The sequence below is a fragment of the Egretta garzetta genome, unplaced genomic scaffold, assembly GCF_000687185.1.
Source record: "Egretta garzetta isolate BGI_Z169 unplaced genomic scaffold, ASM68718v1 scaffold85, whole genome shotgun sequence".
NCBI lineage: Eukaryota > Metazoa > Chordata > Aves > Pelecaniformes > Ardeidae > Egretta > Egretta garzetta.
This window is the reverse complement of record NW_009259718.1, coordinates 2710562-2723794: the sequence shown is the minus strand read 5'-3', so window position 1 is coordinate 2723794 and position 13233 is coordinate 2710562. Positions and strand designations below refer to the sequence as shown.

The 13233-nt window shown below is 39.8% G+C and overlaps 1 protein-coding gene across 1 annotated transcript in view; it reads left to right on the top strand.

Moving 5' to 3' along the window:
- The window catches only part of WARS2 (tryptophanyl tRNA synthetase 2, mitochondrial), a 22849-nt gene extending 12326 nt beyond the window's left edge, over positions 1–10523 (top strand). Inside the window, exons 2-5 of the mRNA XM_035894571.1 lie at positions 1834–1914; positions 3662–3747; positions 6403–6521; positions 8583–10523. Coding sequence (XP_035750464.1) covers positions 1834–1914; positions 3662–3747; positions 6403–6521; positions 8583–9031 — 735 coding nt within the window. The 3' untranslated portion in view covers positions 9032–10523. The remainder of the gene's footprint in view (positions 1–1833; positions 1915–3661; positions 3748–6402; positions 6522–8582) is intronic.
- Positions 10524–13233: the final 2710 nt, after the last annotated feature.

The window sequence follows — 13233 nt, the reverse complement described above, 5'->3', positions numbered from 1 at the left end:
ATCTTTCATATCTTTAACCACTGAGCTGTTGTCTTGAGATTAGATACCTCTATACCACATTGACAACCGAAATAGTCTAATGACTGTTAGCTAGGAATTTACTACATTTAAAATGTGACAACAAAGGAATTGCCGTTAACGATGCCAGTAATTCTTACTTGTTAACAAACACTTTTTACTGCCTTCCATCTGGGTTGTTATACCATGTTGCAAGCATGAAGCTTTGAACGTCTTTAAGACAGTTAGCATGCTCTAAAACATCCAAACCTGCCAATACTGAAAAGAGTGAATCAAACATGTAAGCAAAGGAGACCGTAGATCATCTTTTTCTTTTGATGATTATCGTATATATAGGTAACTGACAACAGACAAAATGACAGGAAAGAAAGAACAGCGTATGCATCAGCAATGCTTGCCTCTTTTACTAATCATAAAATGAATAGTTGAAATGCAGAAGCTGAAGAAGCTAAACGTGTATTCATCCAACAGAGGTTGTTGCATGCACACTTCTTGTCTCTGCCTGTAGAAAGTCTTCCTCTTAGCAGGAGGGGGCCAATCACTCTGTCTGGTGTCTTCCTGAAGCTATTAAAATTCCATTATCACTGCAGTCTCCCCAGAATGTTAAATGAAGAGTCTATTGTATGACCTTAAATGGGTTCTTCTTCCTTCTCTCATCTTTTCAAACCACCCTTGTAGCAAAGGGTATGTGGAGGCCTGATCCTTCTCTTTCACCTGCAGATCAGTATCAGTTTTGATAGGACTGCAGAACTGGGGGACAAATTAAGCCACAATTTAGGCTGTACTGTAGTTTGACTTCAGCTATTGTCCCTGTTTTGCAGAGAGGTCACGGTCATTAAGACCTGTTGGTGCACCCAAAATACTGACAAGCCTCACCTGGACCCTCCACCCATGCACCTTCTGCCCAGTGCCCCAGGAGCTCCACTTAAGCTCAGGCTTAGGCCCCCAGTCTTCACCTGAGCTACGTCACAGTGTACCTGTGCTCAACCCTGTCCCTGCTGCTCTGATTTTCTCCTAGGCTTTCTGGATTGACCTCAGATGTGACTAATTACCTTGCTATGTCTGATGATCACCAGACTGTCACTTTCACCACCCCTGACCTGACTAAATACTGCAGGACATTGTTCCGGTCAGGGAGGTAACTGTTCTGGCCTGCCTTATGGCTGTCTGCAGCCACAGCCTTGTGGAGCAGCCCAGCTCTTCTTGTTCTGTGGCCATTAGCTCAGGCTTCTGTGAAGGAGCTGCAGTTGTTATAGTGCCAGACACACTGCTGTGTGATGTAGCTTAGGCAAGGACATGGGGCAGTCTGTCCTGACCTTAGATGGGGCTCCTGGGGCCATGGGCAGAGGATGTGGGTGGAGGGCTCAGTGAGGCTGGTGTGGACAATTAGGGGAAATTAGTACATTCAGGGTCCTGATGCAGAAGAAATTAAGACTGCATAACTTACTGGCACTGGAAATGAGAAAGGCAAAGAGGTTTTGGAACTGTTAATGTATTATCTCAAAGTGTGAGGAGGCTGTGGCACAGTGGCCAGCAGTTGGTTTACATGTGTGTTCAACTCTGTAATTGCTAAAGCATTTTCTTTCTTTTTTGGAGTATAAGTGGATAGGATCAAGAACCTTGCTATGCTGTAGTGTATTCAATCGATGGGGTGTCCAAGACTTTCCCTTTGCTTGTTACTTGACCTTACTGAAAAAATAATAGACAAAAATAAATGGGTTTCTGATCTCTGATGCTATTTATCTGCATTAATTTTTGAGAAAATATGCCTATAAAGGCAGAAGATTAAAATAGATTCTGACTTTGTAATTCCAGGTTCCTGAGCATGCAGAACTTGCCTGGATTCTTGGGTGCTTAACTAATGTGCCACGCTTGCTACGCTTGCCCCAGTGGAAGGTATGAACAGTTTCATAAATTGAAAGGAAATGTATGGGAATTCAGTAGAATTGCTGTCCTTGAAATGCTTGCTGTCTGTGAAGTGCCAACTGTACCTTGGTTATCCTTGCTTTAGGTTTAAGTAATTCTCTGGTCCTGTGGTGCAGAGAGGGAAATGTGTCTTTCCAGATCTGTTGCTTTCAGTGAACATTTTTCTGCTGGAAGCTACAGGATGATATTTTCAGCAGAAACTTGCAGTATCTGTACTAAATAGGAGGGGGTTTTAGTGTTGTTAAACTGATTTTGCTAGAATGCTTTGAGTTATTTCAATGCTTATTTAATAATGCAAAACAACTACAAGATATTGCAGTGGAAACCTTGAGCCTTTCTGATTATGGAATTCCATGTCCAGCTTTTCTTTTTCCACTGTGAAGAGTGGCTGTTCTGTAGATTTTATGGAAGAGGGTGCAGAAGAAGAATATGTTGGAAGAGGAGTATAGAAATTATAAATAATAAAAATGTGCTGAGTGATAAAGTTAATGCACCTTAAATGTTTGCCTTTACAAGTTTCAGGTGTTCATCGTCTTAATACTGCATCAGTATGACTGCATCAACTGAATTCTTGCATTTAATTTCCTTGTATTGTATTTTGGCATTTAGTAAGCAGAAAAACCAAAAGGCAGGAGAGAGAAGTATCAAAAAGGAAAGAAAAAAAAAAATCTTAAGAGCAGTTTGGCTTGTAGAGTTCAGAGCAGTCTTAAATACCTCCAGATGTTTTCTTTTTTCCTGTTTTTCTTCTTAATTAAATAAAAACAGTAAAACTTAAATACAGCAACCAGCGTTAATGCATGGCATAGATTAAAGCCAACCTTTTCAAACCTGAGGTTCTAAAGTTAAGCTCTTAAATCCAACTTTGACTGGATTGACTTTCCAGATCTACAGATAGGTGTTACAGGTGCTAGGCTTTGCAAATTAGGTCCCCTGAACCCTAGGCACTTAGAGATGTAGACAGAAGACAGAATCTGTATGAGAGGGTGAGAAAAATCTAGATACTTGAATAGTCTTAATGAAATAGTTAAGATTTTAAGGATTTTAGTGTATTTAACTATTGTTAAAGGCAGAAAGTAGATATGCCATTGCTAGAACAGAATGAGTATCTGTAGCCTGACTATCTTGGTTTAAATGATCCATATCCTAGAGCAGCAAAGGACTTTGGAACAGTGGGTGGATTGTTGGGAGCAGCGTGAACTAATGGAGAGAACACTGGACTCTGCCTCTGTAGTTCTGGGTTCTCCTCCTAGCTGTCACTGACTCTCCGGGTGACTGTGTGTGGTCACTATGTCTTGCTCTCTTTTCTGCGAAACACAGGTATTTTAATGACTTTTTATATCTTATTATAAAGTGTTTCAAAAATTTACTGCTGAAAATGCTATTTAAAAAGTAAGGTTTATCAATAATAAGTGTAATAACCCAGTCTGATTGTTTCGTATTTATAATCATTTTTGTTAGTAAGATTACAAACAGAAAGAAAACACAAACCTATGTCTTCTCCTCACTACAATATCAGAACAGTGTAGGTAAATTCATAAATAGAGGACATAAAATGGGATGTGTGTATTCACAAGGAGGGGATTTTACATGGCACGCTTTTCTCTAGAGTTACACAGTAAGTTACTCAAATTTGTCAGAATTCTAATTAATTAAAATCACAGAGTTTGATACCATTAGCCAAAAGGGTCATTTCTCTCTGTTTTTCTTTTGCAAACAGATGAAGCGTGCCAGCCAGAATAATGAAGGAACTGTTGGCTTGTTGACTTATCCTGTGCTTCAAGCAGCAGATATCTTGCTGTACAAGTAAGAGGCAGAATGTGAGCCCATGGGCAATGTCTGTTCAGCTGCACTAGAATGAATGTTCATCAGGTTAACATGATGACTGATTAAGTGGGGGAGCTGGGTGTGATTAGATCACAAGATTGGAAATGGATGACAGCTTTTTTTACCTCTCAAGTGTCTGGCTGAATTCTAGCCTGGTTTGAAAGCAACTGACAGGGCTGTAAAGAGAAAAAGCTGGTCACTTCAGAACAATTCTTAGGGAATTGTAACACACTGATGTTTAATTGTACATATTACATGTCCACACACATACATATATATATATTTTTTTAAGTAGTTATGCTTTATTTCATGCAGTGTACTGTAGAGGTACTTAAGCTGGCTGTATATAGTATACCAGTATTAGTGTGGGATTCTGTGTAGGCCTATTGATACTGATGAAAAAGAGTCATTTACTGCCCTTTGTGGTACTTGGGCTAGTTCAATTTTCTTTGTGATGTACTATGTGCTGCAGTGGAAATGAACCCTAATGAGGAACTGGTGACTCAGCATGCCTAAGTTGTAGCCTCGCTGACAGAACTTGTAGTGCATTGTCATGACTGGTAGTATTCCATAGTATATTTTAAACTGTCTCAATAAGTAAATGTCAGAGACAATGCACTGTGTATTAATTATTTTTATGTTCTGAGCATATGTACTTTGTGGAATTGTTCTGAAATGAAGTTGTGAATATTTGTTGGGACAGAGAAGTAATACAGAACTATGAGAGCAGGGACTTTAGGACAGAGTAACCAAGATGGGCAAGTTGTTAACCCAGAAAAATCTACCTAGAGAAATTTAATCCTAAGTGATCATTAGTAAGGGAAAGCAGTAATGTCAGAAGATGTATTAGTAATGTCAGTAGATGGTATTTCTAATTCACTTGAATTTTAACTAAAAATAATGGGAAGCAAAAGTCAGAATGAATTTGGACATTAAAATAATCTTTTAATCAGTGAGTCCCATTTGATTGTCAAGACGTGTTTAAGAGTGAAATTTAGACTTCATCAGAAATCACCTTGTTTTGATCGAGCTCAACCATGTATGTCTTTTCCATTTCTAATAAGATCACATGATTCATCATTCCTTAGTGAAGCCTGTGGTTCGTTTGCTACCATGTGTATTTAACAGCAGGCTGTCCAGACAGAGCACAAAACAAGGAAGTGAAAGAAAAACAGTATCTCTCTGAAGAAATTTGACATAATATCTTTAATAATGAATGTTTTAATATAAAAACATAATATAGGGAACAAGAATCAGGGAGAAATGGAAACACAGAAAGGGAACAGCAGTCATGAAGAAGAATTAAGAGCTGGAGGAGGGGGAGAAGCAGTATTAATTCAGATGAACCAAGGATCAAAGAGACAGGAAAATGGACAGAAGGTAAATATATGACAAAAAGGAATAAAAATAGCACCAGGACAGAAATATTAAAAAAAAAACAGCAAGGAAAAAGGCAAAAGAATCATGCAGAGACATTTATAAAGACAATATGTTTTCTGTTTAGTGGCAAACTTTGTGAATATGGAACCATTTTGGTATATGGAAACATTTCTTTTGACCTGCTTAAAATATATTGATTATGGTAAATGGTTTTCTTTCTGTTAGTTGTAGGCCACTGTGATTTCCTATTGGCTACTGTAACTGTTTTTAGGTTGCCTTTCTGATTGTTTGGTGGGGCATAAAGGTGGACAAATTGATTCCTACTAAAGGAAAGGAGTACCATGTTGAACTGAAATTTTCTGGGAACTTAAAAGATGCATAGTGAACTTTCTTACGCTGGAACATATCCAGGATTCAGAGCCGAATACCCCACAAGCCTTAGGAAAAAAAAAAAAAATCTCCTGGGGGAGGGGAGAGTAATCAGAATCTGGCAAGTCTTCAAGTCTGCCTCATCTAAAAGAATCATACATTTTTAGCAAGTATGATTAACTGTGGGAAAGAATCACCAGGGGAAGTAATGGATTCTTCACCTTCTCATGTCCTCTGATGCAGATTGTGTTTTCCTCCAGAACTGCATTCAAGCTATTGAGCTCCATACAGAAGATCAAATGATTCTTTGATCCTAACAGTTCTAATCTATGAATGATAACACTTGTGGGAGTAGAGGCACTGGTCCACATGATATTTGTATAATGGTGACCCGTGAGGAAGATCCACTCTCTTCTTTCCTTCCCTTGGTAAATCCACAGTACTAACTTCTCAACAACAGTTAAGTTTTCCTGAGACTTGACAAGGCAAGGTGCTTGTGCTTTATGCCTTGCAGATCTTCCCTACTTTGCTCGCACACTGTAACGCATGCTCTTTGATCTCTAAAGAGACAGCAGGAGATATTACAAAAAACTTTCTTTGAGCTGAGTTTAACAATTTTCTCTTATTGGTATCTTTACCGTGTATGTTTTCACGAAGGGCTATTTTTGCCCTTGGAAACGTGCTTCAGCTCAGCACAAAAAGCAGACTCATCCTGGGATACAGTCAGTTAGGGATATTGTTCCCATAGCACCTATGTCTAGCTGGGACTGAATGTTTGGCTCAGTCTGGCCCTCAGTCATGGCAGAAGCTGTGACAGTCTTGAGTAACATTTCAGCAGAACTGGAGAGCTTTGCTGAGTTTCCTGTATCTGTCTTTTATTAAAAGGTCGACACATGTTCCTGTTGGAGAAGATCAAGTCCTGCACCTGGAACTAGCCCAAGATATAGCACAACATTTCAACAAGAAATATGGAGAATTCTTTCCTGTGCCCAAAGCCATTTTAAGTGAGCTGGTCTTGGTTTGGTTTTTTTCTGTTCTTCTTCCTTAACTGCACTTCAAGGTTGAAGATGGATTTAAGTATTGTGGAAATAGTTTCAGGGACCAAGAAAAGGGAGCAAACTGATGCTAAGGGAGTGGAAAATTAAAAACTGACAACAAGAGGCTAGAGGCTGTGAAATTGAACTCCCAAGATAGACATAAGGCTTTACAAATACCCAGTAGAGGAATGTATGTGACGTCTGGTATTCTAGTCCAGGGGGCCAGATGCACTCTGCTGCTGCCAGTCAGCCTTGCTCTTGATGTATTGGACTTTTTAAGAGCAGGGTCTCTGCTCCATGTTGCTGGTTCAGGAGATGTGTAAAGAACAAGAGACCTCTAGCAAGCAGCATTCTTCAGTGTCTGAGTGGTAGGTGTTAGATTAAGCATGCTAAACAGCTTGTAGTTTTATTGCTACAATGGTCAAAAATCTTCTAAGTGTGTTTAATATATACTTGCATATTTCAGTAAGGGTCTCTTACAGAGCTTAGACTTTCAATTTTTGTTCTTAGACTCAGGGATACTTATAAGGAAAATCTTCTCAGCCATTTTTGAGCTATAAGGTCATAGGCCGGGGGGTGAGGAGGAGTCAGATGGCGCAAATGGCATGTTTGTTAAGAAACGTGAAGAATTGGGCAATGAAGAAGCATTGCATCTTTGTTGTAAGTAATGTAGAGGAATGCACAGCAGAGACCTTCGCCCCTAAAAGGGCAAGGAGCTCTCACCTTAGAAAAGACAGGCAGTAATAAACCTTTCTCAATTTTCAAGCCTCAGTGACAAAAATGATGTTAGACCCAGAGTGGAGCTTAAAGAATATTAGGTATTGTGAGCTCTGCAGTTTCTAATACTAAGCACTATAATGAGGAGCTGAGTGTAGCCTATGATGCAGGTGAGACTTTTTCCCAGGAAATAAAAAGCTCAATTTGAAAATTAACAAAAAAACCCACATTGAAACTTTCCTCATGAAAAGCATACCTTCATAAGTGTACTAATACATGCAAACCAATTAAATATCCTAAATGAATGGAGGAGTTAGGGACCTATTCAAACTCGTTAGCTGTAAGATGTTAGATTACCTGGACTCCTTCAAATATACGGAAAAGAGTCAGACCCTTTCAAAGGGTGATTCAGAACAGAGCACTTTCTGGGGCAGCCTGAATTGTACCCTGGGAGAACACTTATCCTTTCACTGAGTACACATACCGTCTATGAAGAGTATGGAGGTAATTTAGTTGGCTGTATTAGGTGCCTAAATACAATTGGTGTGAGTACTTTCTAGATCAGTGGTACTTTGTGTACTCCATGAATGATGTTTCTTGGTGAAAGACTGAAACAGTTTGAGCTTGCACTGTTAAAGAAAGTACTTTGCAATATTTCCCCAGTGCTACTATTCTATTTCATGTACACACATATATCTTAGGAGTTTGTACAATACCTGCACCCCTCTTATCTGAACAGTGCTTTGCCTCTAACAGAGCTGGTTAGTAGTCAGTTAGGGAACTTTTAATAACTGTCTTTATTGATATTTAGGAGAATTACCAAGATATTTTGGGTGGAAGATTTTCCTAAAGTAAGGATGTTTTAACTGTTATAGGATTCTTTTTTACCAGTGGATTTAACCTGTTTCTCCCCTGTTACAGAACCTTTCAGTAATGTGCAGTCTGTGCTCTTTAGGTAACTTGTCCCCAGTGCCAGGAATACAAGGGAGGAGAGAGTTTTCAGTGAAGATCAGCATGTAGCCACAGAAAATACTAGGAAGTGTCCCAGCAGAAGTTTCTGCTTAGTGAGGAGAGGACAAATGGAGCAGGTTTTCATTTAGTTTATGGGATGAGAAAAGTGACTTAGAAAGACGGGGAGGGGGCATAAGGACTAAATAGGAACATACGCGATTGTGCTCACAACTCATTTTTAAGCAAGGATCAACAGAGAACTTCATCATGCTGCTACAAAGTCTTCTTAGCAATTGTCATAAGAAAACCGTTGTCTGTGTGTGTGCATAATTTTTTCCCCCCCCCTTTTTTTTTTTTAAGGCACAACAAAGAAAATAAAATCCCTCAGAGATCCAACAGTGAAGATGTCCAAGTCAGACCCCCAGAAGTTAGCTACTGTTAACATAGCGGACAGCCCTGATGAAATAGTGCTGAAATTCCGCAAAGCTGTGACTGACTTTACCTCTGAGGTGACCTATGACCCAGACGGTCGCCCTGGTGTCTCCAATCTGGTGTCCATTCATGCTGCAGTAACGGGGCTTAGCATCAAAGAAGTGCTGCACCAATCTGCTGGTCTCGACACTGCTCACTACAAAATGGTGGTAGCAGAGTCAGTTATTCAAAAATTTGCACCTATCAGGAATGAAATCAAGAAACTCCAGGAAGATACATCCCATCTGATAAAGGTTTTAGAGGATGGAGCAGAGAAAGCCAAAGAACTGGCTGCCCCCATCTATCAAGAAATAAGACGACTGGTGGGATTTCAGTAGAAATTGCTGAGTTGCAAGGACACTTGTGTTTCCTGGGACAAACATTTTGTTATTTGTATCTTCTTAATCATTTTGGTTTGAAACAAAAACTTTTTTCCTGGAAAATCCAAGTAGAACGTTGAAGGTGTTTGCAATAAAAAATGTGTGTGAAGCCAGATATTTCCAGTGGGACCAGCACTGAGCTTATCTGGATAGTCATAGAGGGAGAGCAGAAGCAATCACAATTCACCAAGAAATCCTGCAAAAACAGAATATAAGGTTGCCCAAATAAGGTTTTGGGTTTTTCCATTGACCACTGCAAGAAGCTGAGACATAGGCACGGTGATCAGAATCTAGCAGAAAGATTTGTAATCTTCTCAAGAACATCCTTAGCTGTGCATGTGATCTTGTTACAGATGGACAACTCATCCCATTGGTGGTTATTCAGCTTTGATATGGTGGTTGAATGTGTTCTTGGATAACCAGAATAAAAGCACAGGCTTACAAGTCAAAATGCTCAGAGTGATGAAGAGAGGACTTACTGCCTCTCCCTATCGTGTCTTCATACTCAGTGTAATTTTGCATCTGCATCTAGTTTGTGTGAAGTGAGTCAGTGTGTCTTATGGATATCCATACTCTAAAACTCACTGTGACTACTATGCCTTTTTGATAGTCACTCCAAAGAATCCACAGAGTGGACTTGAATTTCACTTCTGCCACCTGTGCCATCCTGCTGGTCAAGTCTAAGGTACTTCAGTGAGAAATGACACGTGCTTCAGCTGCTCCTCTTTACCTGCAGGGAGCTGCAGAATTTTCAGTTCAACATCAAGTCTAGGATTTCTGTAGGAAAGGTGCAAGAGAAGAGATGTAATCATGCGTGAAAGAAATCTTAGGTTGAGAAATCAGAGAACTTTCTGTAAAACTTACAAAATCACTTGTTTAGAAAATTGTGCCGAGGTCAGAGACAAAATGGGATTAAATAGAGCTTTATGAAATCTCAGTACTGAGCCTCAAGAGAACTCCGTGATGAGAGAATGATGTTAGCCTCTGCTGATCTTAGGCCTCACAAGACCCACAGACTGGGACCCATGGACCATGGCATTTGCTGGGAAGTAGGTGGCAAAGCAGAATTGCCAAAAGGAGACACCCTCTTCTGAAGCAGGGGTAGTAGTACGTGTTAAAAGGTAATGAAAACCCTACAGGTCCTATGCCAGCATATTTAGGTATATCATTGCTCTTACTGGTGCTGTGTTTGAAATTGCAATGTAAATTGTAATGTAAATTGAGTTCATCCTGTACTCCAGAAGCTCATAACCATTATAGGCCTGTGGCATTTGCCATGATGGATTGCAGTCTTAACATGACTGAGTCAGTAGAACTGGGGCAGGGGTTCTATGTAGTGCAGTTGTCTGTCTGTTTGTTGTTTTTTTTTAAAAAAAAAAAAAAAAGCTATTTAGTTTAAATTTAGTTAATTATCATAGTGAGGTGATTCAGAAAGAATTATTTAATTTTGCAAAACAAGAAGTTGTAGACTAAAAGTCTGCAGATCTGTACTGAAACATGTATTCATTTGTTAGGGATCTGAAGAAGAAAACTGCCACACAAGAACTTGATGATGACAGAGTTTCTAAAGTTAGTCAAGACTAGAGGAACAGAGCACATGGAGACAGTATGATGGGAAACCAGACTCAGTGTAGACAAGTCCAAGGTAATATCCTCTGGAAAGAATAAGTGTATTCAAAAATAGTCCCTGTTTCAAATTAGCTGTAGCAGATTAGGAAAGGGTATAGTTATAACTGCATATTTAGGTAGTTCTACAAATTTTTTGTCAGTTTTTAACAGCTGCATTAGTCTGCATGGGAAATAAGACAGAAAATTAAGGCACACAGTTACCTCTGCTTACTGGCTTGGCATAAAGTGTTTGGTGTGACGCTTTTTAGCATGGGTTGATTTCTGCAAAGGTCCCACAAAAGGTTCCAGAAGAGAAGCTACCACAGTGCTCATGGGGATACTGAAAATCTTTACCACTAATGTATCTAGTTTCTACCTGTTCCTCTTTTTCACTAGCGAAGATAGCAGCTTGTATTCAAAAGATGAATCGTGGTTTCTGGGTGTCTACACTTTCAATACTCAAATCACCTAACACATAGGGATGGCATTCAACACATCTCCTTTGCAGTGAAAAGGAAATAGGAGTCTTCATCAAAAGAGCCCTTTCTTTGGGGTAAGGTTTAACATATTACATATTTAGCAGTGTTTCAATAAAATTTACTATTTTCTCTCTTTTTAATTCAAGAATAGATTTGGCATATCCCCTTTTCTTTCCCCCATCAGTCAAACATCTTACTTGCCTGACCTATTTCCTTCAAGTAAGGAAATATGCCTGTTTTTTCTTCTTCAGGAAGTTAAATTTGTGTAAAATGAGTATGTTCACCTACTGATTGTTGACTTAGCCTTTTTATTTTAGTAGCTCCTGTGGAGGAATTCTCAAAAATAAAAGCTGTGTCTGCCCAGTGAAATAATCCCAATTCCACTAAAAGCCATGATCATTAGAGTCCCCCAAGAGAAGACAACTGTAATGTAGATGTTGGCAAGTATCTGCTGCCTATTTCAATTTTCTTAGAGCGTGGCTTTTCTGGGAAGTTAACCATCTTGGTATTCCAGTTAATAGTCTAGCTGGACCTAGCCTGCCTGCCTCTCTGCATTCCTTGAGCCATTTACTTGGCATCCGGGAAGAGATTGGCAAGAAGAAGCTGAGCTTGAAGCACCGTTTGCTCGCTGTTATTGGTAAAAGTTGTTCGATACTAAGCTACTCTGATCTCTGCTCTTCTTCTACCTCCCTGTTTCCTATTCAGAACATTTTTGTAAGCACCCATTCTAGATGGTGTTCTGTGGCAATGTTTACTTTAGCAAAGTAGTGTAGAAGTGTTAGAGCAGCTTTTTAGAGAACAGTTGTTGGAGAAGGCTTGATGCTATGTATTTCAGAAAGATTTCTTTCACACTAACTGTAGTCTGGTGTGCCAGGGATTTACTGTTTGTTTACAACTGGAGTGCACTAGGTACACTCCAGAAATGCATTTTCATGTTTGGTTTCTTCCAGTTCATATTCTGAGACTTCTCTGTGATGCCTGCTGAAGTGCAGTTAGCGGGGACAGTGGGGAGTTTCTGCAGAAGCATGCTCCTGATCCCAATCTCAATGCTACTGTAGACATGCCCTGTGGTGCTGTGGAAGTCATTGTAAAGTGTTATTCTAGGACTGGGTGGGAAAGAGATCAAATTGCATCTTTCCTAGTTGAAGAAAGAAGAGTTGAAAGGTGGAGAGGTACCCATACCCCTTGCTGTGTCGCTCTTTGTTTCAGCTTCCTTTTCTTCAGCGATCCTTTTCCTCAAATACGTGCAGTAATTTGTGTCTTAGTCTCGAAATCCCCTCGTTTCCCATTCTTGTATGTTTAGTACATGGTTGGGATTTGCAGTATCAGATGCAGCATATTCAGGTAACTGAAGAGATTCACTTACCTCTAGAGGTGAACATCAACTCCACAGTGAATCACTTACTAAGATCTAACTAAAACATCTATATGCTTGAGACATTTATCTTTGCGGCAGCCAACAGTTCCTAGGAGGTCATCTTACCACTTATCAGAAGACGCTGGTAGTGAGTCTCAGTTCTGTGCTCCCAATTTTGAACACAGAATTTACTGGGGATTTTAGATGCAGGAACAATGTTTTCTTCAGTGGAGACTCCAGATGATGATTGGCCTCATAAATTAACTGTGGCACTGCTCCAGCATCTGCATCCATCCCTGCCTCAAATAACCGGACTGTGTGTATATCATACATTATACTGGAATTTGTTTGTAACTCTTAAAGATGTGGCTGAAGTATACTTAGTTTTCAAACACCATGATCTGCATTCTCAGATCCTCTAGAAGGCCTTGTGCATAGTTCTGATTCAGTGTGTTCATCTACAAACAATTCAAGCAAAACTCCTTAGAAGGATTATGGTTGCCTCCATCCAAGTTAGGGAGTTCGTATGAGTGAGCTGAGAGTTTAAGGAAGGGCAGTGAAGTGGGATCCTTGGGGACTGACCTGCTCTAAATGTTTTGGGACTGTAGGTTATCAGAGCAAGTGTTTTCTTATTCTTGGTTAGGGCCATCGTGATCCTGACAACAGTACAGCAGTAAATACTGCTGATGAAACCGTTATGTCAGCTTACGTAGGAA